The following is a 26913-nucleotide window of genomic DNA, read 5'->3' as shown; positions in this document are numbered from 1 at the left end:
GTTGTCAAAATTGCTTGCGGAAAAAGGAGGAATTTTACATGAGCGCCCTTCGTGGGAACAGGAAACTTAGCTTTAATTAGGAACAAGCATATGTCAAAAATTACTTGAATATGTTGTTTAAACTTATCTGCCGTTCTACGCATAGTTGCCCCATGTTGAAAAACTTAAAACTGAGAAAAACGCGAGACTCTTATTATGGCGATGGCACAAAAGTTCACAATGGAGGATAACGTGCCTTTGGATTTGGCGTTCTGATACCTGATAACTGATACTGCAGGCTCCTGAAGAAATTGCGGTCAAATAGGATTCTTCCCCGCACGAAATGTACAAAACGCTAATAACACCGAAATGACGAATTTCGCCCCAAATCGTATTCGGAGTTGGCAGCACCCTCTCAGATTACAATGAAACTTTCTGGGTATGTACACCAAGACTAGATAAGCCACTTTGCATACTTAGTTTCTTCAAAATTTATCTGGACTGACTTTTGAAAAGGGCTAAACTTTTTTTATGGATTTTTTAAAAATGTTTTTAATCAAAAAATGACTACTCCTACAAAAAAGTGTTGTAAGGGTGATTATCACAAAATAAGTCAAATTTTAAGAAAAAAATCCAAAATGAGCCCTACACTGAAAAAAATCATTTCTAAAAATTCAAAGTTGATTTAAAAAAAAACACCATTTTTGATTTTGATGAAATTTTGTCTCAAGACAGGTAATTATGTTCCCTACCAACCGTCCATACATCACAAGATAGGCACTTTTAAGGAAAAAAAGTTTTTCTAACAAAAACTTTTTCATGTCCAAATTATTATTTTTTCAGTGTCTTTTTTTAAAAACAAACTAAACCAGTGAAGGTTATCTAGTAATCTCAAAATGCAATGAAACTTATTGTGTCATATGCGACAATGCAATGCACCCATATTCACGCAGCAGCACTCTAGAAGTACGAAACAATATACAATTAGAACACGCATTTCATACGTGCTGCTGTAATTTCTACCCAAACGTTTCTACCCCATGTTCTTACCTAATATTAGGTAAGGCTATTTATTAGATTCGAACTACCTAATCGACAAAAAAAAAAACAAATCAAGAGTTGTACCTAAAGCAAATATGAACAAAACAAGAAAATGAATCGGTATCATTCAACGTGTTACTTCTCTTTGGTTATTAAAGGCAGTTCTGAAAAGTAATGGATCAATCGTATAAATCAAAATTCAACAAATTCAAGTGCAGTGCAAAAATAAACAATCCAAAGTGCAACCGTCATAATCTACGGGGCATGTCATTAAGATTGATAGATAAGATTCATTCCATGGGAAGTACACATGAAATGGACGAATCGATGAGTATTTGTGAGTCATGTCGTGGATTGATAAGTCACAACAGAAGCCCGAATACGAAAAAACGCCGATCGGATGGAAACGACGAAACTATGCAACCATCATTTAGTGGGCAGCAACATCATGATGTTCCAGAACCAGAACCGTCAACGAGTGGTCAACAAATCGAACATGAGCTGGGTAAGTAAGCCTTCAACGTGTTAGCTTATTTTATATAACTCATTTTGCAGCTCGTTGCAAAACTACATTTTTCAGTATTCTTCGTATTTATCCAACCCGGCAAGCCTCGTTGGATAAATGTACTACTTGTGCGAAAAAAAATCATTTTTGCAACTCGTTGCATAAATAACTATCATTAACTTTCCACTGCATTCATTATTATATTGTTAACCTTAACTTTTATCTTACAGATATGGTACCATCTATTCCATCATTGGAGTCAATTCCGTCAACAGATCAACTACAGGGTCCCCATAATATTGAGAAGTTTAATACCATTGAGTTTATCGCCAATCTCATCTAGAAACATGAGAAGTATGGAATATCGCATAAACAAATCATTGCAGATTACGAAAGCAGTTCGAAAAAATATCTTCGGAATAGATTCAACGGATGTTGGCAAAGTGGAGGCGTATGACGAGATAATTATGCAGTTAAAGGATAAGTTCAATCACCCTACAACTGACAGAAGCGAACAGATTAAAATAGGGTATGTGTACCGTTCCTTGGCCTAATATGCCAACCGCCTTGACAATTTTGACCATAACTCGTGAATTAATAGCAGTATAAATGATGTGTTCACTCTATCACGCACTCTAGGCAGTGCATGTTTCTGCAATTGGAAGCAAATTGGCGTAAATATTCAGAAACTTGCTTATTTACGTTGAAAAGATTCGATGCGATGGTATGCAACGTTGGTCTACGGTACAAAAATTGGCCTATTAGTGGATACAACGTTGGCCTATTGCTGTCCAAACGCTAGAACACCTTATTCTATATTTTTTAATATTTCTGCTGAAGTATTATCACTATTTGTTCACCAATATTGCTTTCAAATTACATTTTCGGAGCCAAATTTTCAAATAACTTTAGATAAATCTCTTAAACTAAAGTTCTTTCTTAATTAAGTAACGATAACAATGCAACCCCATTATTGTGTTATATTTTTACAATCACCGCACACAAAATCTTTCTTACCGTTCGTTCTTTCTGGTTCATTCACAAGTAATGTGGTTGACGTCACTTTTTCGGTATTGTTAACGTCACTTTATTGATGGGCCAAGATTTGGGTACATAGTGAAAAAAATGTCCTCAATATTCGGCCCACATTTAATTTGTAAAATAGTTATTTTTCGTTCAAAACAAATATACAAGATCAAAATAGCGTCTTTGACCGTCGCATAAAATGTTCAGTTATCGAGAAGTCAATTCGAAATGTTCCAGAATCAGGCCATTTATGATCATGTGTATAGACTACCCACTAAGCCGAAGAATCTCGGCGTCTACAAAAGCTAAACAAAGTGACATTTACATTCAATTTGAATGCTCCAAAATGCTAAAATTGAAACGAAATGTTACAGTTGTTTGGCGCATAGCTTTTCCGATCTCCAGTTATGTGTGTTTGTTTGAGTTTTTGATTAACGTTAAGATAGGCCGAATGAGGGGACTATGCCAACGAAGCATCCCGATACCCTACTATCTGTACTTCCTAAGTCTTGGTCGGTAAATAAAATCACAAGAGAGTTTAACGCACCAATGTATATGGCGAGGCAGGTGAAGGATCTTGTTTATGAACAGGGTATTCTTTGTACCACCGAAAAAAGAAGGGGGCATGGTATTGATGACGATACAAAACAAATAGTAAGAGAATTTTTTGATGATAATGATATCAGCAGGCCAATGCCAGGAACAAATGATTTTGTTTCTGAGGTTCGAAATGGAAAAAAAACAACAAGTTCAAAAACGACTTTTGATGATGTCGCTCAAAGAGGCTTATATGATTTTTGTAGATATGTACAAAACTGTGAATATTGGTTTCACAGTATTTACACAGTTGCGACCAAAGCATTGTATTTTACTTGATTCTACTGGTATACATAATGTATGCATATGTACTATTCATGAAAATGTAAATTTAATGTTCAACAGTATAAGAATTGTGTCACAAGATGAAATAATACAAAAAATGCTTTGCGATATTTCCACCAGAACAGATAATTGCTTTTTCCGTGCTTGTGAAAAGTGTGCTTGTAATGAACACATTGAAGAGGAACTTACATTGATATTCTGCTATTCTGCTATTCTGCTATTATCAACGCATCCCCTGGCTTTCGCCCATCTGCGTTGTCTTTTCACTAGGCAATACGTCTACCAATTGATGTTTATGGGCTTGCCGGACCAAGTCATGTAGCTAAGCCAAACACCCCACCTACAACTGTTGGGTAGGCACCATTGTCCCGCCCACTGGTCTTTTACAGCTAGTTGTAGGTGCATGTGTGCGTGTAAGTATTGGAGTGTGTGTGTCAGTGTTGGTGTATTGTAGGCGCCAACTCGTTCTAATCCACTCTGATAGCTAACACCCTATTGAACCATTACCCTTAAATTTGGCAATCTATGAAATAGAATGAGTTAAACGCCTGTAGAAAACAGTCAGTTAAATCAAACAAGGAATATTAGTATTAAAGCGAAGATACAACGAAGCAACGCCCCGAACCTCGAGAGCACAAACCCCAAGAACCAAATGACAGGCAGCGCCGATAAGTCGATCGACTGGCCACCATCAGTGAATAACCAATCGAGTAAACCCCCCAGCACAAACTGCCACCAGCTCTGCCGACCTGCGCCCAACAAATCCGAGGCACAGCCCAGCCTTAGCTTCACCTTAAAACCAAAATCTAGATTACAGAGCACAATACTTCCCAAGTAACCACACAGCTCGAGCCGCAAATCACGCACAACACGGCACAAATAAGACAAACACTACCACGCCCGTACAACCGAACCCGACCTAGAGTAGAGAAGGGTCTCTTTCCACTCCAACCCGGACTCAACTGCACCCACAGGGCAGCGCACCTCACCCACACCGCACTCATTCATGCATCACTGTCCGAGCCGCACGGTCACCTGGGTTGAGTCTATCTGCATGACCTCGCCCAACCCGTAACGCAGAGTTTAAGTCCCTCTCTTGCATTACAAAGTACTCCCTCTTCCCAAAAATCTGTGCGTGGTATAAATGAGATCTTAAGGCTGAAGAAATCGTCACCAATACAACCGCCAACACTGAGCACTCAATGATGTCGGCCTTATCAACGACGACCCCCTCAGTCTCAAACCCAATTATCCCACACTACCCAAGTAACCACCCTGCTGAAGCCGTAAGCACCACACGCACAAAGCACACACACACCGACACGCACCACCCCACACAAACCACCAAGGCCGAACAAAAGCGGAAAGCGGTGCCACCACTGCTGAATCACGAGTTTTTCAGTATAATTCAGCAATCGTAGATCCATTCTTCGACCCTACTCAGCCCTAACGGTCCATAGCAATGCCTGTCAATATATGCGCCTCACACATGCAACCCCTACACCCTAACAGTATGGTCACTTGGGTATCCCTGGGGTTTGACATGATGGTCAGGGATCACAGCCATCAAAACGTTCCACACTTTATCAGGGCTTACGACCTGTAGACATGATGATTTCTCAATAGTTTCAAGCTCTTTCGGACCTTCCGCTATTGGAGACCATCATGGCTAGCGGTGTTAAAGAGGAACTTACATTGATATTAGAATCAAAAGACAAAGAAGAGATTATATTTCAGCAGTGGTTGAATACTGATCGCTGTAATTTAGAAACGATTATTAAACCTGTTGATGAATTTGTTCCGTATCTTGTTGATAAAATTGACAAACTTATAACACACGACTTTATTCATAAACAACAATCATCATTTCTCAGAAATAAAAAAGATACATTAAAGGATGATGAAATTCTTGCGATTTGTGATTTCTCTGAAAACTATTCATTCATAATTCAAAACGCTGCTCAAGGATATCATTGGAACAACTCGCAAGCAACAATACACCCATTTGAAATTTTCTATATGAAAGATAATAAACTTGTAAATGTTTCATTATCATATCGGAAGTAATGGCTCACGATACAGTTGCGGTCCAGTTGTTCATCTCAAAAATGATAGATTTTATGAAACAATTAACGAACTTTTCTAAAATTTATTTTATGTCTGATGGGGCAGCATCACAATACAAAAATAAGAAGAACTTTGCTAGTCTATGTAGATTCCAGTCAAAGCATGCATTAAGAGCAGAATGGCATTTTTTTTGCAACGTCCCACGGTAAAGGTCCATGTGATGCTATTGGTGGCACTCTCAAGCGAATGGCAAAGAGAGCAAGTCTTGCTCGAGATTATGGAAATACCATAACAACTCCACGAGAGTTATATAACTGGGCAGCTGTACAGACAGATAAAAATATAACTAAATTAAATTTCTGTTACGTATCCACTGAACAGTACATTAAAATGTCAGAAGATCTCGAAGAAATAAAGCCTGTATCCGCAATATTCGGGACACAGAAGTACAGCTGTAGCTCTGTAATCAATCAGTAAAATTGGCCAAATAATTGACTGAGAACTCTTTGGTGCATGTTCATTATGTGTGCCAAATTTTATAAAAATCGATGCATTACTTTTAACTGTGGATAAAAAACAAACAGACATGCTTTTAAGCATTTTGTACAATCATGACCAATTTTCATTCGCATAATAGATGGTTCTTTTGCGTTACAGTTCTTAGTTCTGTGATGATAATTATGAAATCTCGTTAGCAGTTATGATACTTATAGAGACACTTTCTTGCAAAATTTCATCAACTTTGATCGATTGGTTTGCAAGATACTGGTGTTGATAGGGGTGAATCCTAGTGAAAATTTTTCGTGTTTTCCATGTGCAATATTTGCCTATTCATAACTTTTGAATTTTTCTGACAATTTCCATGAAATTTTCACAGAAGGTAGTTGATTATGTGTATATTATGCCTGCAAAATTTGATGATTATTGGTATAGTACTTTCAAAAGTACAATCGAAACAATAAAGGGTGATGACTAATTGCTGTCTGAGGGGCTAAAATCACGTTCAGTCCCAATACATGTTTCGACTATAAAATTGTTAATAGCGCATCGATTTTTTTCAAATTTTGCCTATGGAACAAATGTAGATTGAGAGATTTGTGTTCAAAATTTCAGCTGTTTCCTTTGCCAAATTCAAAAGTTACAGCGCTGACAAGCAAAACTAGGGGCTGTACAAAATTCGAGGGCGCGCATTCTACTCTTTTATTGCTGCAACAAAAAGTACTGCACCGACTCACATGAAATTTTGCAGGTGAAATGAACACATCTGAAGATGTTATTTGGCCAAATTTGAGCAGTTTTAATGTATCTATTGCAGAGTTACAGCTGTATTTCTGTGTCCCGATTATTGCGGATACAGGCTTTATATTGTTGGCGCGTTAACCGTGGCCAACTCCGGTTGGGTCGGGTGGACTGTATATCGTGGGGTCGGAAAGGAATACAAAACACCACACTGACTGTTTTCTGCTGATCACAATAAACTACACTTTATTTTCACTTTACTATTTACTATTTACTCTACTGTTCACTACTTTACTGTTCACTACGAGTCACTTTACATTTGTACTTTTCACTTTTGGATCACTATTCACTCGAGTTATATTCGCGGCGGTTGAAACAATACTGAACTCTGCGGTCGAACTTGACGCATATTTATATGCGCACGGTTTTCGTCTGGAACATTCGCGCAATATCGCTACATGTGTTCCAGACGCGGGAGGAATCTTCTCGAAGGAGCGCAGGTTGAACTCACCACCCTGCTGTGGTGAGTTTCAGATGAGTTACCATACTGGCGACGGTGACGATGGTGGGAGCCTCTCACTGCCACTCACAGTTGGCACTTACAGTTGCGGTGGGAACTCACGGTCGCAGCGGCGTAGGCAGGGTGGGTCGTATCGAGGGTTACATTCTGATGAGCGCAACGAATTGGTGGACTAAAGTAGCGTGCGTCTGGTACGTTGTAGGGAACTTCCATCGGACTCTTTTGCGGTACGTTCCGTACGGAACAATATAATAACGCCAAAACAATACCAGGCACTCAGAAATTCCATAGTTTTTTGCCTATTCCTGGCGACAAAGTAAAGGCAAACAGGTATTCTAATTCAGAAGATGAACCAAAAATATTTAGTATGATCGGAAAAAAATAGAAAAGAACATGTTTGAAATTGGCTCTAAGACACATATATATATATATTTGAAAAATTCATAATTATAAATAATTGTATATTTAAAAGTGCACTTCAATACATATTGCGATCAAACATTACATTTCCTAAGAAAATACGTTTGTAATATTTTCAGTTTTTTATGTATAGGAAAACCCTTCCAAATGATTGAATAAATAACACAAAATCTCCTAGAAAATTGAGTTTCATTGGATTCTGGGATTGTTATGGCCTTCACTGGTTTTATTGTTGATAACAAAATACACTGAAAAAAAAAATCATTCGAACAAGAAAAAGTTTTTGTTAGAAAAACTTTTTTTCCTTAAAAGTGCCTATCTTGTGATGTATGGACGGTTGGTAGGGAACATAATTACCTGTCTTGAGACAAAATTTCATCAAAATCAAAAATGGTGTTTTTTTTAAATCAACTTTGAATTTTTAGAAATGATTTTTTTCAGTGTAGGGCTCATTTTGGATTTTTTCAGTATTTTTTTCTTAAAATTTGACTTATTTTGTGATAATCACCCATACAACACTTTTTTGTAGGAGTAGTCATTTTTTGATTAAAAACATTTTTAAAAAATCCATAAAAAAAGTTTAGCCCTTTTCAAAAGTCAGTCGAGAAAAAAAATTAGAAAAATGAGTATGCAAAGTGGCTTATCTGGGCAAGGTCTACACACCAAGAAAGTTTCGTTGTAATCTGAGAGGGTGCTGCCAACATTTGTTCGAGTTGGCGCGAAATCCGTCAAATGCATCCTAACTAACACATTCACACTAGCACCGGTGCACAAAACCCGTTGCAAACCTCTGCCACTGCGCTAGCAGGCAAGAAAGAGGCTTGACCCGCGCACGCATGAAAACGAAAGGAGTCCGGCGACGACAACCGTACAGACAGAGAACGAGTGCGTCTTATCAGACACCCTCAAAAGCTTGTTTGGCTAGTCGGCTCAAACGGGACCGAGCGTCCGGCATCCATAGCGGTACATCACCCACCGATGCGACGACGATTGCGCCCTTCGAGATTCTATAAGTTGACCAACAGCGCTGCGGTGATCTTCAGTCACTGCCGGACTTCCGTCGCGACTTTTCGCTCAAATTCAAAAAATTGGAAAGACAAGTGGGTGTTAGGTTGGAGCTTAAAAACCGGTCATGTTCGTTACGCCGACCATCTTCATGTGGCTGGTAGTGATCGGGTTGATCGCGTACCGATGCCACCGGTATCTGTTCGATAGGCCGAAAAATTTCCCCAGCGGACCACCGAAACTTCCACTGCTCGGCGGTTACGCCATAATGCTAATGCTGAATTTTTACCACCTGCATCGGGCGGCTAACAAGCTGTGCGAGTACTACAAGACCAAGATGCTGGGCATCTACCTGGGCAGTTTCCCGACGATAATCATCAACGACTTCGGCACCGTGAAGGAAGTCCTGAACCGGGTGGAGTTCGATGGCCGTCCGGATCTGTTCATAGCCCGGATGCGCGAGAAGAACTTCCTGCTGCGGGGCATCTTCTTCACGCAGGGCCCCGATTGGAAGGAACAAAGGCGGTTCATTTTGCGGTACTTGCGTGACTACGGATTCGGTCGGAGGTTCGATGAATTGGAGGCGGAAACCAATTCGGAGATTCTGACGTTGATGGAGCTGATTCGGTATGGGCCGAAGCACAAGCACGAGTTGGAGTTTTTGGCCAAAGACGGGAGTGCGATGGTGCCGAATTTGTTTTTCGCGTGTTTTGCCAACTCATTTTTGTACGTGCTGTCCGGGGAAAGGATCAACCGGGAGGATGCCGAAATTTTATTCCAGTAAGTGTGAATGTGTGTGGTCGTGTGGACTGTGTTGCATTTTGATGAAAAATCTCTATGAATGAGGAACTATACACTCAATTCTGTTTTTACACGATTAATGCGTTCGTGCAAAAAAGTTCGTGTAACTTCGAGAAATCGTGCAAAAGAAATTCAGAGGAAATTTTTTAACACGATTTGCACTTCGCAAATGACCAAAATCGCGTAAAAAAGTCGTGTAACTTCGAGAAAATCGCGTAAAAAAGTTCGTGCAAAATAGAATCGTGTAAAAAGAAATTCGTGTAAAAACAGGATTGAGTGTATTGAAGAAAGTTGAACTGTAGGTGGAGAAACTGTGTGTGACAAGGAACAATTGAACAACTTACAACTCTAAAACCGTTAGTTTAGGATATGAAGTCCAGACTGGTAGAAGAAAGTAATAATTTAAATACCGAATGTACGAAAATAGTGGGATTCGATCCCAGGTCCTCAGCGTGAAAGGTATGTGCTTTAAACATCACACTAGATCTGCTGCACTATATTTGTTATTATTTTTGTTGACAATACTCTAAACTGTGGGCTTCGTGGCCGTGCGGTTAGCGGCGTCAGTCGTCTAGGCGTTTCGTAAGCCTCGGAGTGCGGGTTCGATTTCCGCTTCAGTCGGGGAAAACTTTTCGTCAAACGGAAAATACTCCATTGGGCCACTGGGTGTTATGTGTGTTGTCCGTTGTCTCGTGTATGTAATGTTCAGTCTGTGCAGCCTCTGGCTGAAGATGGTGTAGTGTCTTTTTAACCCTCTAATACCCAATCCCGCCTCTAGACGGGGTATAGTTTGAGCATTTTTGTAATTTTTGTTTCGTGGAAAACCATTTTTTTTATATTTTTGGCTGATATTTAGGACTGTTCTGTATATCTCAAAACGGTTTTTGGTGTATTTTAAAGCGTATTTCCATTTTTTTTAAATCATTGAAAAATTGACGTTTTCGTCACCTTTATTTTGTCATTGTTTATTTTGTATTGAATCGCTACAATTAACATATTTAATTTTTTTCCCAAATCATTCTATCCTTGTTTAATAGTTTAAGGGAATCGAATACACTCTAAAATTATTTTTCTTAAAATTACACGGAAAATAATTTTTTTTCTGAAAAAAAAATTAAAATAATAATATTTCAACAATAATCATAAAATAACAAAATGTTATCATCTCAAAAAATCCGTTCCCCAAATTGGTTTCCAGGAAAAATATAAAAGTGTGGAGATGTTCAAAAACAAAAATTAGAAAAATCAAAAACTGAAATTCACGAAATCGAGAATTAAAAAGAATCATCTTCCAAAACATGTTTAAATCGATTTTAGATGACGAAAAATGATATTTAGATCAAAATCAAAAATTTGGGTATTAGAGGGTTAACCCTTCGGGACGCGCGCCATTATAAAAAGTACAACACTACTAAAAAACCTCGCTTGTCGTATACAGCGCGTGCGCGGTGCAGTTTCAGATGCTTGATGGCGCGCGTCCTGAACTCCTGAAAGGTTAATATATTCTAAAATATTGTTTTCAAGCCCAAATAGGGGGCCGTACACAAATTACGTCACGCTTTTAGGGGGGAGGGGGGATTTTGCAGAGCGTGACGACCCTTACAAAAATATTGAGGTCCCATACAAAACGTGTGACATAGGGGGGAGGGGGGGTTGAAAAAGGTCGATTTTCGCGTGACATAATTTGTGTATCACCCCTAGTACCAGGTGCCAACATTTTTTTTTTTTCAAAATATGTAACTTTGTCATAGCTTATCCGATTTTGATGAAAATTGTACAAAAAAAAAAATCACAATAGAATCATAGAAGTTTTCGTAGTTCCGAATTTAGGCCGGCTAAACCGAGAGTTCCCCAATATGGACAGTATCGCTAGGGATACTTTCAAAATGTATAGCAAGCGGAGTATTCGGAAATTATTGTTGATCATCAGCACAGCAGAGCGTTCATGATTAACAAAAATTTTAATCATGATTAATCATTGATGATTAAAATTTCAATTTTAATGATTATTGATTATGATTAATGATTAAAAATGGCTAATTGATCAAAAATCATGATTAATCATGATTAATCAATCACAAAAAAACTGGAAATGATTAAAATATATTTATTGTTAAACATCTTTTTGAAATTTCAAAAGTAAAAGGTAACTCTGTCCGGGAGATTTAAAAAAAACGAATCATAAATTATATTATTTAGAACAGCATTTGAACCAATTTAAATTGGATAATATATTTTGTATGATGAATCATTTTTGGTGATGAATGATTAATGATTGATTAATATTGTTTTCTTATGATTATGATTACTGATTAATGATTAGATTGCAAAAACAGTGTGATTAAGATTAATGATTAATGATTAAATGAGATTTTTTTGTGATTATGATTAATGATTTTGATTAATCTTAATCATTAATCATTAATCATGATTAAATTTATGATTAATCATTAACGCTCTGCAGCACAGTGCATATTGACATCTGGATGAAAAATCATGAATTTTGAGCAGTCGAACGGAGGAATTTCAAGAAATTCTAAAAGTGTCCCCTGGAGGTCCCTTCTGGAACCGGTTCCGACCCGTTACATGGTCAGAACTGGTCCATCCGTCCAAAGCCATAGCGTGATCCCATGTCGCAGGTTAATAGGGTAAAAACAAAGCTTGTATTTCTCAGAGATGGCACCACCACATTTGAAGTAAAATATTTTTTCTTGTATGGACAAATCGCTGACTTGCACTTGTTCCGCATCGCAGCGATTTGTACCCTGGGGCAAAAAGTTGCAAATTAGAAACAAAATCATTTTCCCTATGCGTTTCTTCCGGATTCATAGCAGTAAAAGAGAATTTATTGCGCCACCATACAAATTTCAAGCTGTTTACTTCATTTTTCCGTGTTGCGCATGCTGTTTTGAGTGGATAGGTGCGAGGCGGCGCCGCTGGATATATGAAAAACACGTGGAACACGAGCGCCGTCTACGATCGCATATCGTAACCTTCGCTGTTACTTTACACTGTTATCACGTTTACCGCATTTATCAGAAAAGCGCCTCTACCGGCACTCTAGCATAAACGCAGCTGATTGCTTCCCATTTACCAAAGTTTGTAATTACTCATATTTTTTTCAATGTTTCTTTAAAAATTGTATTTTGGCTTTTCGAAGAAACAAATTCACCCCATTTTTTCAGTTTCCCATAGTGTTTTTCATTCGTGTATTCCTTTTCAAAGGGAAAATCGATTTGTCTTAACGAGTGTTCGATTCGGACACATTTTGCATTTCAAGAATCACACTTAGACCAGCACAATAATTAAAAATGACATTTTATTCCTAACATAAATAATGCATACATTTCTTCGGGAAATCTCACAGTATTTTTTTCCAATATTTTTTGTTCAACTGAATTTTGTTTTCAAAAATTCATACTTGAAGTTTCGGGGGTTGTCAGGATTTCTTAAACTCTGTGAAGGCAACTCTCCACAGCGTGAATGTAATTTACATTCACCGCGTGGAGAGTTGCCTTCACAGCTCGCTCACGACTTTGGTATACGTTTGCGACCCCAATGTTATTCGGCAAACTTTCAGATAAAACTACAAGGTTAAATTCATCCATACATTGTTTTTTGATAGCATGCTTCTTAACGGAGATAATAGCAAATGAATGTTAATCTTTGCAAATGAATGGTCGCACCCTTGGTTATTGTTAGTTTGATAGTTAGCAATAAAAAAATAGGTTTACTTGAAAAGATAAGGATAATTTTTTTAAATATAAAATGTATCTATTGTGAAATTCATTTCAATTGTCATTTTATTCATTTCAACAATGTTGTAGATGGAAGTGTTGCCACACATGTCATTTTTATGGTAAACATCTCATGTACACGAAAGCTTTCGTAAATAGATAACACCAAATAAAAACAAATGATTTTTGTTTTTTTATACATATCGAGCATATTTGGTAACACTGCATGAGTATGAGCATAGATGGCAACACAATTCATGATTGCTACTCCATGATAGGTCGCTGCGAACGATTGTCGCTTTAGTTTGTGTGTTTACTTGTCAGCGACGACAGCAGCCACTTCAATCACTCACCAGCATTCTTCACCATTCGCCATTCATTCATTCGCTTGCGATCCAAACTGCGACGAACGGCAACGAATATCCATGTCAAGCAACTTGCGCATGGTTTCCCACTGGTGATGGGGTTGCGTGCTTGATCACGACAATCCGTTTGCTGCATCTTTCTCGATTCGATTCAGCAAAGAGGAGTAAATATGAATGAAGTGAGGCGAATATACCGATCCTTAATATGATACGATACATTGTCGATCTGGGAGTTGTTGTGGCTGCTAATTAGAACATCCCTATTTGCTAAACGATAATTCCTCTCTTCCACTCGAACAGATCACAGAACAAATATGTAAGAAAGCAGAAATACTTTGAACATGACTCAAGCTGGATGTGTTTTTATTAAGAATATCAACATGTCTTTCCTACCAGTCTTATGTCTTGTCCGCGTCTTATTTAGTCCGTTTCTCGGTTACGACAGGAGTCACCTATAATTGATCGAACAATCGATTTGATTTATCGGAATTAACCTTCGCGTACAACCGATCCTTTTTCCATGCAAAAAAGCCTAATAAAAGTAGTTATCACCCCTCTAGAGAGCAAACGCCACTAATCCATTTCACTCAGAAATTTTAGTTCATTCTTCGCCACAAATAACAAACAAAAACTCATACCACATGCAATCACATCAATAGACAACACAATACTCAAAGCTGTTCTTCACTTCTCTGCCCAGGACAATAAAGGACATGATCTGTTATTCTGCGATCCCCTCATAGGGGTGATGCACTCACAGTAAAAGTAAACGCAATACTAAGCATCCCCGCACGTAATGTTTGCGTTTCCGCGGAATACTAGCATACTTGGCAACACTGTCGTAAAAATAAATAAAAAGATATTTTTACAGTGATTTTTATAAGGAGTTGAACCTTCGAATATAAAATAAAACTACTGAAGTCTGAGCTACCAGTTGCGCGACGATGTGTAGTATCTAATATCATCTAATTCCAAAGGATATCTTACTTCATATTTTATCATATTCCATATGATCAGGTTCAGCTTCTGAAATTAGCTGTGGGTCAGTGAATGTAGTTGTATCGAAATGACATTTTCAGCACTGTTGCTTATAAATACACCCACCAAATGTTTTCCTGGATATATTTTACGTCGATGTTGCCAAATGTACTAAACCTAAATGTAAAAAAAAACTTTTGGCTTGTTAACCTTTCAGGACGCGCGCCATCAATCAACCGAAACTGCACCGCGCTCACACTGTATACGACGAGTGAGGTTTTTTGGAAGTGTTGTACTTTTTACAACAGCGCGCGTTCTGAAGGGTTAATTAGATTTCATACTAAAGTTCAAGTAAAATTAAGATTTCTACAATAAATATTACATATTTGGCAGCACTTCCGTTCAGATAATGTAAAAATATATGAGATCTGTTTAGAATTGATGATCTCAATAGATACATTTTTTAGTTCAAAAGGTTATGCTAGTCCATTACGATAGACTCATAATTGATGAACTGGCAACACTGCTATTTTTTTTATCCTTATTATACTTGATATAGTTCAAATCAGCACAAAATGTCTTTATATAGCATCGAACAATATTTTTTTTTTGCGAAATTTATAAACTGCACCTGATTTTATATGATACTTTATATGAAATAAATGAATATTTTTTCTTTAAAACGCTACACACTTAGAAAAAATTACGGATTACGGTAAAATTTTACCGTAATCTCAACAGCTGAACGTACGGTAAAAAGTTCGGTGATTTTTCAAACCACCGAACGTACTGTGAATCTCAGGAAAATACATCTGTCAAAATTACCGGAACGTTCCGTACTTTTTACAAATTTACCGTAAAAATCGCAGAACGTTCGGTATGTTTGTTTACAAATGAATTCTCAATATCACTGAACGTACGGTAAATTTTACAAATTTACGGCGATTTTATGCGAGCACAAAAAAACAATATTTTCATAAAAAAACGTCGATGATGGGATTGAATACATGACCTTCTGATCAGGAACCACACTTGCTGCCACTGTACAAGAGAGTCTTGCTTGGAGATGATTCTAATAGAACTGATGCTCGAAGCTGCCGGCGTGGCTGTCAAACGCATTTTACAGTAGTACGGTAAAATAGTCCCATCACCGATCTGTTCGGTAAAATATTCACAGGTCTCCTGTAAATTTGTCTGATTTCACCGGTTCTTCTTTGATTTATTAGATTTCACCGATTTTCTCCTGCAATTTCACCGATTTCGCCGTAATACTGTAGTTTGCTTGTTTACAGACCAGTTTCGGTGATTTTTTTTCATCGAATACTGTAATTTATTCTAAGTGTGTATATCTCAGGAACGACGAAAATCACCTTTGGAAGTTAAGCTTTTTCGATTTAAAAACGTCTGATAAACACGATGGAATCAAAATTTTTAAAAACAAAATATACGTATTTTGAGAAAAAATCGATTTTTAGTTTTAAAATTGAAAAATATGATATCTGGCAACACTGTATCAAAAAAATAATATTTTTTCTGGATTCCCTGAACGATTTTCTTCAAAAAAGCCGAAGGTCGAAAATGTGTATGTGCAATCGTTTCAATGATAAAAATAAAAGAAAGGCCAAAACGAGGGGTGCTGCCACGGGTCGAGGGATGATCCGATCAGCACCAATATTTGGATTTTTTTCTTTTTCCATCTAAACAAAAGTTTCAACCAAATTTTGTTCAGATCCGTGATGGTCGATTGCAAGTTTTCACATTTTCTCGGTCACTTCATATGAAATGACCCATATGAGTTTTTGTTGGAATCTCTGGAAGAATTCCTGCATTGAATGAAATAATGCATAAATCTCTGGAGGAATATCCGGAGAAATACTTGTTGAAAATCCAGAAGAAATTTAAGCAAGAATTTCAAATCGAATTCATGTAGTAATTCTTGCAGGAATGCCTGGAGCATATTGTGAAGAAATGCCTGTTGGTATGCCCGTAGGAATTTATAGCGGACTACTGGAAGAATTTCTGGAAAAATACTTGGACGAATTTTTAAAGCAATCCCTTCAAAGAAAAAAAAAGAAAAAAGGAATTTCTGAAGGAATGTATGGAAGGCTTTCAGAACACACTTTTGGAAAAATTCTGGATGAAATCACAGGCATATTTTCTAACCAAATTCCTACCTGGAGAAATTTGTGGATGAATTCCGAATTTATGATTTTCTTGATGAGTTTATGAGAACATTTATGAAAGGTTTTCTAGTGGAGTTCTAGCAGAACTGTATAGATCAATCCCTAGTGAGCATAGAAGAATTTCGAAAGGAATCCTTTGAAAATTTTCTAAGCAATGTGAGAGATTTATTCTATCTAAATGAATCTATAGATGATTTTCTGGTGGAAAATTTGTTCGAATTCTTAAAGAAAGAATTCTCGTAAAAAATCCCTGGAGTAATTTTTTAATCAGGATTAATGAAGGAATCCTAGGAATCGTTAAAGATACTTTTGCAAGAATCTGTATTGAGGGGATTTTTTTTTTAATTTTTTTTATCTGTATTAATGAGATTTTTAGCTGTAGGCTAGTTCATCTCGGGACCCACGCTTTACTTCCCTTCCGAAGGAAGAACTCACATTTTGTGAGTTTGTCGAGGTGGGATTCGATCCCATGTCCTCGGCGTGATAGTCAAGTGTTCTAACCATCACACCAGGTCCGCTCCACTTGAGGGGAACTATTGAATAAAATTCTTGAAGAAAAAATATCGAAAGAAATCCTTTCACTAATTTCTGAATAAATTCCTAGATAACATCCTGAAATTTCAGGAAGAATCTCCAGAATTGATTTGATTTTTTTAAAAGAATCCCTGAAAAAGATCTTGAGAATTTTTTTTGAAAAAATTTCAAAGAAATTCCTGAATAATTTTCCGAAATAATTTTTGAAAAAAATCTGGAAGAAACACAGCAAAAATTTTGAAGGAATAATTGATGAAATTTATGAAGGAATTCTTGACATATTTGATTTGTTTTGATAAAACATTTGGGTGGATACGATTTGAATGATTTCTGCTAGATTTACAAGAGTTTAAAAGCCCAAAGAGACATTTACTGGAAATAACAATGGGATGAACCAAAATTACTTTTAGTAAATACTATAAAATGAACGAATCAATAAATGCGAGAAAAAAATCCTCGGAAGTAACCTCAAGATATTTCCCAGTATGCATTTTCAAGAATTTTCGGAGTGGAACTTCCACTAGAATTTTGAAAACTTACTGACTTTCCTTTGCTCACTAAAATAGCTCTGCAAAATAAAAAGTAGCTAAATTCCCAGGTAACATTATGTTAAATATTCAAAATAAGAGTAATCCTGATTTTTGAGAATACGAAAGAATGTAAAAAAACATATGATCACTCTTAGTAATTAGTTAAACCTTAACAACATACTTTTATTTTGGAATACACCTTCGACGATTCCTCCTAAAACTTCCACAGCAATTTGTTCGGAAGATCAAACGACAATTTCTTAAGAAATTTCTTCACTTATATCACTGAAAATTTATTTGGTCAATTTCTTTAAAAATGCATTTGTTCTATTTTTCCGGTAGTATTTTCTGGAGTTTTTTTTTTTCGATAATCCATACAAAAAATACAATAACGATTCCTTTAGGAATCACTTTCTGTAATTTTTATGAGAATCCCTTTGAACATTGCTTTGTGATTTTTTTTTTAAATTTGTTCGCTAATTTCTTCGGAAATATGCTTAGAATTATTTTCTGCAATTCCTATGGAAATCCTTCTTTGTTTCCGCCTGTCTTTGAGCCTTCAGTAATTCCATGAGATTTTTTTTCAGCAATACCTTTCTTTACAAATTTCTTTAAAAATTTCAACAATTGCTTTTGTATTCCATCGGATTTTTTTTAAGTTTCTTCGGTAATTTCATAGTGATTCAGGCGGTAATAACTTTGAGAATTCCCTATTCAATGCTGTTGTGGAGGTTTTACTGAAGAAAGCTAAATTGAAACTGGAAACACTGGTAGAATACTTTAGCTTTTAGACATTGAAACCTTTTAGTAGAATTGCGGAATTCAGTGAGCAATGCGTTGGAAATCTGTTCCTTAGAAATTAAGCGAAATACTAAAATACTTGGAGATTGTTGGGCAGGAAATGCAGTCTTTGGCAATTCGTTTGAGGGTTTGAGGATTCCTTGAGAACAAACTTTTTGACATCTCAGTTCATCATTGCTCCAGAATGAAAAATGCACAAATCTCAAGATGTAAATTTCTAACGATACTCATTATTTTTTTTTATTTTTCATACTTAAAATATCCGATGCGCTGGTGTTGGTTTTCATGAGATTTGTGCGCACAACATCGTGAGTAGATGTAAAAGTTTGCCATTTTAGCGACCAAATTGGAATTCCCACGAGCTGGGCCTTAAGTAATTTCTTTGGAAATATCTTTGGCAATTTATTTCAGAGTTTTTTCGGCATCCCCTCGTAAGTTAAGGAATTCCTTGTCGAAATTAGTTAAGAAAGCAACTGGTTTACAGCAAAATTTCGTACGAGAAAAATGCCGAAAATTTTTTTAAAGAAATTATCGAAGAATTTGCCAAAATCAAACCATAATAAGTTTCTAGTGAATTGCCTGAGAAATGTAATTGTCGATGAAATTTCCAAAGTTGTAGCCGAATCAACTGCCAACAGAATTGTCGAGAAATACCCAAGGCAATTAACACATACATTTCCAACGGAATTGCAGCATTGGCGAATAAGTTCCCAAAGACATTTTCGGAATTGCTACGGAATTCTGTTCAGCAATTCTTTTGGAATTCCTTCAGCTTTTTTTTCGAGAATTACTTTGGGAATTCCTTCGGCAACTTCTTTTGCAATCAATTCGGAAACTGTTTCAGGAGTTTCGTCGGCAATTCGTGGTCGTGCGGCTAGCGTCACCAAGCACTTAGTCGCATCGTGCTGAAGAGCGTGGGTTCCGCAGCTGTCAGGAAAAGTTTTCGACTGTGCCACTGGGCGTTGCATGCTAGTCCGTTGTCTAGTGTCGTGCTTCCTTCAAAGAGCGAGTAGATCACTGGAAGTTCAAACGTGTCCGCGTCTTAAAAAAAAAACTTTTTGGCATTTTTTTTACGAAAATATCTTTGGGAATTTATTCGTAAAAATTGCCAAAATCAATTCCCAAAGAATTTGCTGAAGAAGTTTCCAAAGGAATAGCCGACGAAATCCGCGAAGCAGTTGCCGAATCAATTGTTAGAGAAAGTGCCGAAATAATTCCCGAAAAAAAGCTAAAGGAATTCCAAATAAATTGCTGAACAAGTTTCCGTAGAACTTCCCAAAGTCTTTGCAATAAAATTTTCAAAGGATTTCCTAAAAGAATTGCCGGAAAAATTGTTGAAAAAATTCGAAAAGAAACTGAACAAGGAATTCCCGGAAGAGTTGCTGTGCCTCGTGGAAGTGCGGATAGCGGCGTCAGATGTCTCATAAGCCTAAGAGTGAGTTCCATTCCGGCTTTGGTCGGCGAAAACTTTTCGTCGAGTGAAAAATTCTCCGCTGAAACACTTGGTGTTTTGTGTGTTGCCCATTGCCTAATGTTATTGAACATCCATCCTGTGCAGCCTCTGGTTGAAAACAGTTCAATGACTGTTTTTAAGAGTTTTTAATGGAATTTCCAAAATATACTAGAGGAACTCCTAAAATAATTGGAGAAGAAACACTCAAGCAAATTTCCGGAGAAGACTGTGAAAAGGAAAATCATAGTTTCCAAAATTAATGAAATCGGATGAAAAACGGCTGAGAAAAATTGAAAAATACTGTTTCAAATCTCATAATTTTCGCTTACAAAATTTTAGTGGTAACAGCAATAAATGACTGATAAACGAAATATATGTTAGCAAGACATAATGTACAGGCGGAACGAAATATGCGTAACTATCTCAAATATCCTTAGCTACATACAAACGCGGATCTCTGTAACAAATCTAGATCAGTTTCAGCTTGCAATATGACACTCTGGCAATCTCGACATGCATCATGGAGGATTAGAGTCGTAGGCAAAGTGCTTTGGCTTGGTTGGTACTTCATTCTAGATCAGTTTTCTCTTTCAATGTGATTCTCTAGTGTTCCTGATATGCTTCCTGGAGAGTTGGAATCTTCGGAGCACCCTGCTCAACAGAGAGAATAGTCTTCCTACTGCATTTGTAAGTTTTTTGCTTTGATCTAGATTAGCTGTATCAGTAGACCAGCTCCAGTCAGATCATCTATACCTGATCTAGTTAAATTTTATCTCTATGGATGTCTGTCTAGTAGTCTGGACATGCCCAAGAGGGTTGTAGTCTTAAGCAAAATGGTTTATGGTGATTGATCTGTTACGTCTCTTTTGGAGGGTTGGAGCCTTCGACAAAATGTGTTGGGTTAGTTGGTACTACATACCTACATTCTATGTTTCGACTCCCACATAAAAATTGAGATTGAATCCGTTCCCCTTTCGTTCTGTTTTCAGTTGGTCTAATATTATGAGTGCACTTACCTTACGCAGCTATCTCTCCCTTCGATGCCACAGATCCTGAAATAAATCAGAAAGAAAGCTCAATTACTATCTATCCTTCCAGAACCGGAAAGTACGCCATGATGTTCCAACGGTATGGCGATGACTACGGAACCATCTACAGCCTGCTGCCCTGGATGCGACACTTCTTCCCCAATCAAACCCGCTATCGGACGATCCGGGAGGGAAGTCTCGGTGTAAACCGCTTCATCGAATCCATCATCCAGAAGCGTCTGGAAACGCACGAAGAGGGTCACGTGCGCTGCTTTTTGGATCTGTACTTTAACGAAATGAAAAAGACGGCTCCACGAAATGAGGAAACCCGGTTCACATTTCAACGTAAGTTCCCTGATCTTCACTAGTCTCATCCTACTTAAAGTGTAACTTTTTTCAGATGACCAGATGGTCCTGGGTATAGTGGACTTCTTCTTCCCGGCCATTTCCGGCGCTACCACGCAAATGGCGTTGCTACTGGAGCGACTTCTCTGGCATCCAGAGGTGGTCCAGAAGATGCAAGCCGAAATCGACGACGTCGTTGGTAATGGGCGACTCCCGTCGCTGGACGATCGCATCAATCTCCCGTACACGGAAGCTACCCTGAGGGAGGGGATGCGACTAGATACCCTGGTACCGTCCGGAGTGGCCCACTTGGCCATGAAGGACACCACCCTGCGTGGGTACGACATCCCGAAGGACACCATTCTGGTGCTGGGGTTGGACTACATCCACATGCAGAAAGACGTTTGGGGCGATCCGGAGAACTTCCGGCCGGAACGGTTCCTGGACCACAGGGGCAGGCTTTCGCTGGCCAAGGACGTGTCGGTGCCGTTCGGAGCCGGGAAGCGGCTTTGCGCGGGGGAAACCTTCGCACGGAATACGATGTTTTTGATCCTGTCGGCGCTGGTGCAGAACTTCAATCTACAAAAGCGACCGGGCGATAAGATGCCGGACTTTGGGAAGCGAGATACCGGAATCATCATATCGCCCAAGGACTATTGGCTCAAGTTTGAACCGCGATAAATGGCAAGGGACAAAACCATTCATATTTAACTAGATTAAGGTAGAATGTAAGCTTAGCTTTGTGTTACTAATAAATAAAGACTAGAAAGAAATGCGATGAACTCTTCCATTGATCGATAGCCTTCTTTTTCTGCTTGGAGTGACCTAAGCTGATTATGTAGTCTTTTAGAAGTCTTTTTGTGGGCGCACAACGCGTTTTCACTTCACGAGAAATGTCAACGTCACATATCACAAGTGTCCCAAGATACATAAATTCCTCAACAACTGCAAACACAAACCCATCAAGCATAACCTCAGATTTACCTCCACCATGCCTGCCTCTGTCTCTTCCCGCCAGCATGTACTTCGTATCGTATCGGTCGAGTTTATTATCAAGGCTATCCTTGTTGGTTCCCACTTTAGAGGAGCAAAAGCTTTCTTCATTGCCCTACGATCGATGTTGAAAATTGATCTCATCGGCACCGATCGGCAGTGGAGGAAGCTCCACAAAATCGAGGATACACACTTAAGTTTGAATACCGTGTTCGGTAATTTTTTGACGAAAATATAACAGCAATAACGGATTGTTTACCTTTTGCACCCGTTTTTGACAGTTGGTGTACTGAACCTCAGTAACATCGATTACCGTAGCTACCGAAAAAGTGCTGCTGTTCTATTTTCGTCAAAAAAGTACCGAACAGGCAATTCAGGATTGAGTGTGTAAGTTTGATTGTATTATGATACCTGGTTCCATTTATCTTCCCACTTTGAACAGTATCACCCCAAACTTTTAAAAAGTTATACTCTCGGAATTTGTCTAAGATCATCCAGAGGGTAAACATCTGATCCACCCATTTTCAATCTCCTTCGTGATTACCAGCTTGGCATATGCCAAAAAAGAACCTCTCGAGTGATCTCAGTCTATTAAGCAGAACACGAAACAGTATCTTGTATGCCGAATAAAGAAAGGTAATCCATCTCTAAATAACCATTCAAATTTAAAACAGTTACAGATCTTTAACGAACACGTGAATCGACATCTCTATTGCAAAATTGTAGGGAACAAGTGCCGACAAACCAAAACAAACATATTTCATTTGACGCAAAACTGGATTCCCAACGAAACTTTTAATGATGATAGTAAAAATAATGAAAATACATGTTTGATTACCAATAAATGGTCCAATTAGCATACTACAATCATTCACACGGCAGGTATCCGTACAACTCGACTGATGCGTAGATACCTCTAGCAGACGGCATGTGAACTAGGCAACCCTAGAGGGAGTGCCACCAGCCAGTAGCGACGATTGATTGCGTGTCAAGCAGTAGATCACGGAAAGTATCACTGCAATCTGTCTGGTTCGTCGAATTGAATATTTGCTCTTCTAATGGCAGTTGTTGAAATAACAATAAATCTCAAGCGTGTACACGTGTTCGGGAAAGTGGCGCGCGTGGTATTATTTACAAACACAATCTGGTTAGTGGAGTTGATGACCCTTCGGAGCCTGGATCGAAACGGGATGAATGTGAAGAATTTCCATTGTGCGGTATATAAGGAGCGAACATGATGCAAACACCAGCTTTGCAGGGTTGTTGTCCGGCATTTATGCAACATGCCCTGCCCACCGTATCCTTCCGGCTTTGGCCACCTTCTGGATTCTGGATTTGCCGTAAAGTGCAGCGAGCTCGTGGTTCATCCTTCTCCGCAACACACCGTTCTCTTGCACATCGCGGAAGATCGTCCTTAGCACGCGTCGCTCGAAAACTCCGAGTGCTTGCAGGTCCTCTTCGAGCATGATCCATGTCTCGTGCCCGTAGAGGATCACCGGTCTTATTAGCGTTTTGTACATGGTGCATTTGGTGCGTGGGTGAATCTTTTTCGACCGCAGTTTCTTCTGGAGCCCGTAGTAGGCCCGACCTCCGCTGATGATGCGCCTCCGAATTTCACGACTCACCTTGTTATCAGCCGACAGTAAGGATCCCAGGTAGACGATCACCTTGTCGCAGTCCCCGGCGAGATTCGAATGAACTGGATAATTCACCCGAAACCCTTACGCAGTTTTGCATATCGTCCATCGTTGCTATAAGGGGCTGTTCATAAACCACGTAGACCAAAATTTGGCCATCTCAGGACCCCCCTCCCCCCTTGTAGACTTTTGTTTATACAAAATTTTTGAAATTTGTAAGGAGCGTAGACTTTGGCCAGACCAAGCTCCCCCCTCCCCGGCCCAAGTCTACGTAGTTTATGAACGGTCCCTAATCAGTCTAGTCAGCTTCCCAGGAAACCCGGTTCCGTCCATGATTTTCCATAGCTCTATGCGGTCGATACTCTCGTATGCCGCCTTGAAGTCGATGAACAGATGATGGGATCTGGTATTCACGGCATTTCTGGAGGATTTGACGTACGGTAAAGATCTGATCCGTTGTCGACCGGCCGTTGATGAAGCCGGCTAGATAACTTCCCACGAACTCATTCGTTTTAGGTGACAGACGACGGAAGATGATCTGGGATAGCATTTTGTAGACAGCATTCAAAATAGTGATTGCCCTGAAGTTCTCACATTCCAAATGGTCGCCTTTCTTGTGAATGGGACAGATTACCCTTTCCCTCCACTTCTCCGGTAGCTGTTCGGTTTGCCAGATCTTGACTATCAGCCGATGCAGACAGGTGGCCAACTTTACTGGGCCCATCTTGATGAGTTCAGCTGCGATACCATCCTTACCAGCTGCTTTGTTGGTTTTGAGCTGGTGAATGGCATCCTCAACTTCCCTCAGCGTGAGAGTTGCTTCATTTCCGTCCTCCGCAGCACTGGCATCGTCGTTTCCTCCATTGCCGTGGGCTCCCGTGCCTACGTTCTCCACGCCGTTCAGGTGCTGATCGAAGTGCTGCTTCCACCTTTCGATCACCTCACGTCCGTCCGTCAAGAGGCCTCCGTCTTTATCCCTGCATATTTCGGCTCGCGGCACGCAGCGGTTGCGGGATGCGTTGAGCTTCTGATAGAACTTCCGTGATTCTTGGGAACGGCACAGCAGTTCCATTTCTTCGCACTCCGTTTCTTCCAGGCGGCGCTTTTTCTCCCGAAAGAGGCGGGTCTGCTGTTTCCGCTTCTGTTTATAACGTTCCACGTTCTGTCGAGTCCCTGGATGCAGCATTACCGCCCTCGCTGCGATCTTCTCCGCCAAAACCGTTCTGCACTCTTCGTCGAACCATTCGTTCCGTCGATTCCGTTCCGCGTACCCGATGGTGCTCTCGGCTGCGTCGTTGATGGCTGCTTTCACTATACTCCAGCAGTCCTCTAGAGGGGCCTCATCGAGCTCGCCCTCGTCTGGCAACGCAGCCTCGATATTCTGCGCGTATACAAATGCGACATCCGGGTGCGCTTCAGTCGCTCTAGGTTGTACCGTGGCGGTCGCCGGTACCGTACATTGTTGATGACAGAGAGTTTTGGGCGCAGTTTGACCATCACCAGATAGTGGTCGGAGTCGATGTTGGCGCCACGATAGGTCCTGACGTCGATAATGTCGGAGAAGTGCCGTCCGTCAATCAGAACGTGGTCGATTTGAGATTCCGTCGTAGGCCGTTTTCGTTCGTTTGCTTGTGGGCGCTGAACTTACCAATTGTCGGTCTGGATTCCTCCTCCTGGCCTACCTGAGCGTTTGAATCTCCTATGATGACCTTGACGTCGTGGCTTGGGCAGCGATCGTACTCGCGTTCGAGCTGCGCGTAAAATGCGTCCTTGTCAGCATCAGTGCTTCCGGAGTGAGGGTTGTGCACGTTTTTATGATGAAGTTGAAGAATCGGCCCTAGATCCTCAACCTGCACATTCGATCGGCCACCAACCGATCACGCGCCTCTGCATGTCGCCCATCACTAAAAGCTGTTCCCAGCTCACGTGTGTTGCCGCAGCTCTGGTAGATGGTATGATTACCTCTAAACGTTCGCACTATGGATCCTGTCCAACACACCTCCTGCAGCGCTACGATACCAAACCCGCGGCCCTTCAGTAGATCGGCGAGTATGCGGGTGCTCCCGACGAAGTTGAGAGATCGGCAGTTCCACGTACCGAGTTTCCAATCGCAAGTCCTTTTTGTTCACTGGGGTCGTTGCCGTCGGTCTCGGTTCGTATTATTCTGTTGCTGATTTTCCGTTACAATGGTTTTTTTACGGCTGGCTCGTAGGACCTGACACCAACCCCCTACTTTCCGGAGGACCATAGTGCACAGTTGAGCTTAGAGTCCTTCCCTGGCACTCGGACGTAGATTAGCCGCCCCTAACACGGAGATCAGACGCTGTTGTGAGCCGCTCACCCTGGAGAACAGACGCTCAGGTTTGCCGAAGCAAACCCCCCCTTCCCTGTCAGCCTATGACCAAAGTTCCCACCGGGGTTGGTTACCCGATCTTCCCTAAGGTTGCTCATAGTTTCCGGCCGGTACCACGAGGAGGTAGGGATAGGAGTTGCTGGGCAGAGGCTAGTAGATCACAATGGGATCTGAATTGCGCAGCATACCCAGCCTTTACCGTGCCTAATCGTACATAGGAATCGTGATTACATCGATTATTTAGTACATCGGAATGAATTACATCGGGCGGGTTGCATTTATCTTTTGCTGTGTAGTGTGCGTGTTAGCAAACGTCAAATCGAAATCTATCATGGCCGACAGTGTCTCGCGCGGTTATACCAACAGGTGGCAGTGTGCTCATGAAAAAGACACCGGGCAAATTTTTTTGATGAATTTCCTTTAAGAGTTACGACTGTTTATCTGTTTTACTAGGTTTAAAGGTGTGCCTAAACGTTTAATAAATATTGATT

The 26913-nt window shown here is 39.7% G+C and overlaps 2 protein-coding genes across 2 annotated transcripts in view; one reads left to right on the top strand and one right to left on the bottom strand.

The window, feature by feature from the left end:
• Positions 1 to 26913, bottom strand: part of LOC109405431 (uncharacterized) — a 146809-nt gene that overhangs the window by 97428 nt on the left and 22468 nt on the right. Inside the window, exon 2 of the mRNA XM_029856747.2 lies at positions 21083 to 21118. The gene's annotated coding sequence lies outside the window, so the exon portion shown is untranslated. The remainder of the gene's footprint in view (positions 1 to 21082; positions 21119 to 26913) is intronic.
• LOC115257288 (probable cytochrome P450 304a1) lies at positions 8705 to 22212 on the top strand. Its single transcript, XM_029856743.2, has 3 exons — positions 8705 to 9464; positions 21165 to 21439; positions 21495 to 22212. The coding sequence occupies exons 1-3, from the start codon at positions 8812 to 8814 to the stop codon at positions 22118 to 22120; spliced, it is 1554 nt and encodes a 517-aa protein (XP_029712603.2). The 5' UTR covers positions 8705 to 8811; the 3' UTR covers positions 22121 to 22212.

Source organism: Aedes albopictus, chromosome 1 (genome assembly GCF_035046485.1).
Source record: "Aedes albopictus strain Foshan chromosome 1, AalbF5, whole genome shotgun sequence".
In the NCBI taxonomy this organism is placed as follows: domain Eukaryota; kingdom Metazoa; phylum Arthropoda; class Insecta; order Diptera; family Culicidae; genus Aedes; species Aedes albopictus.
Note: the sequence above shows the minus strand (reverse complement) of the source record. Positions and strands in the feature narration are given on the sequence as shown.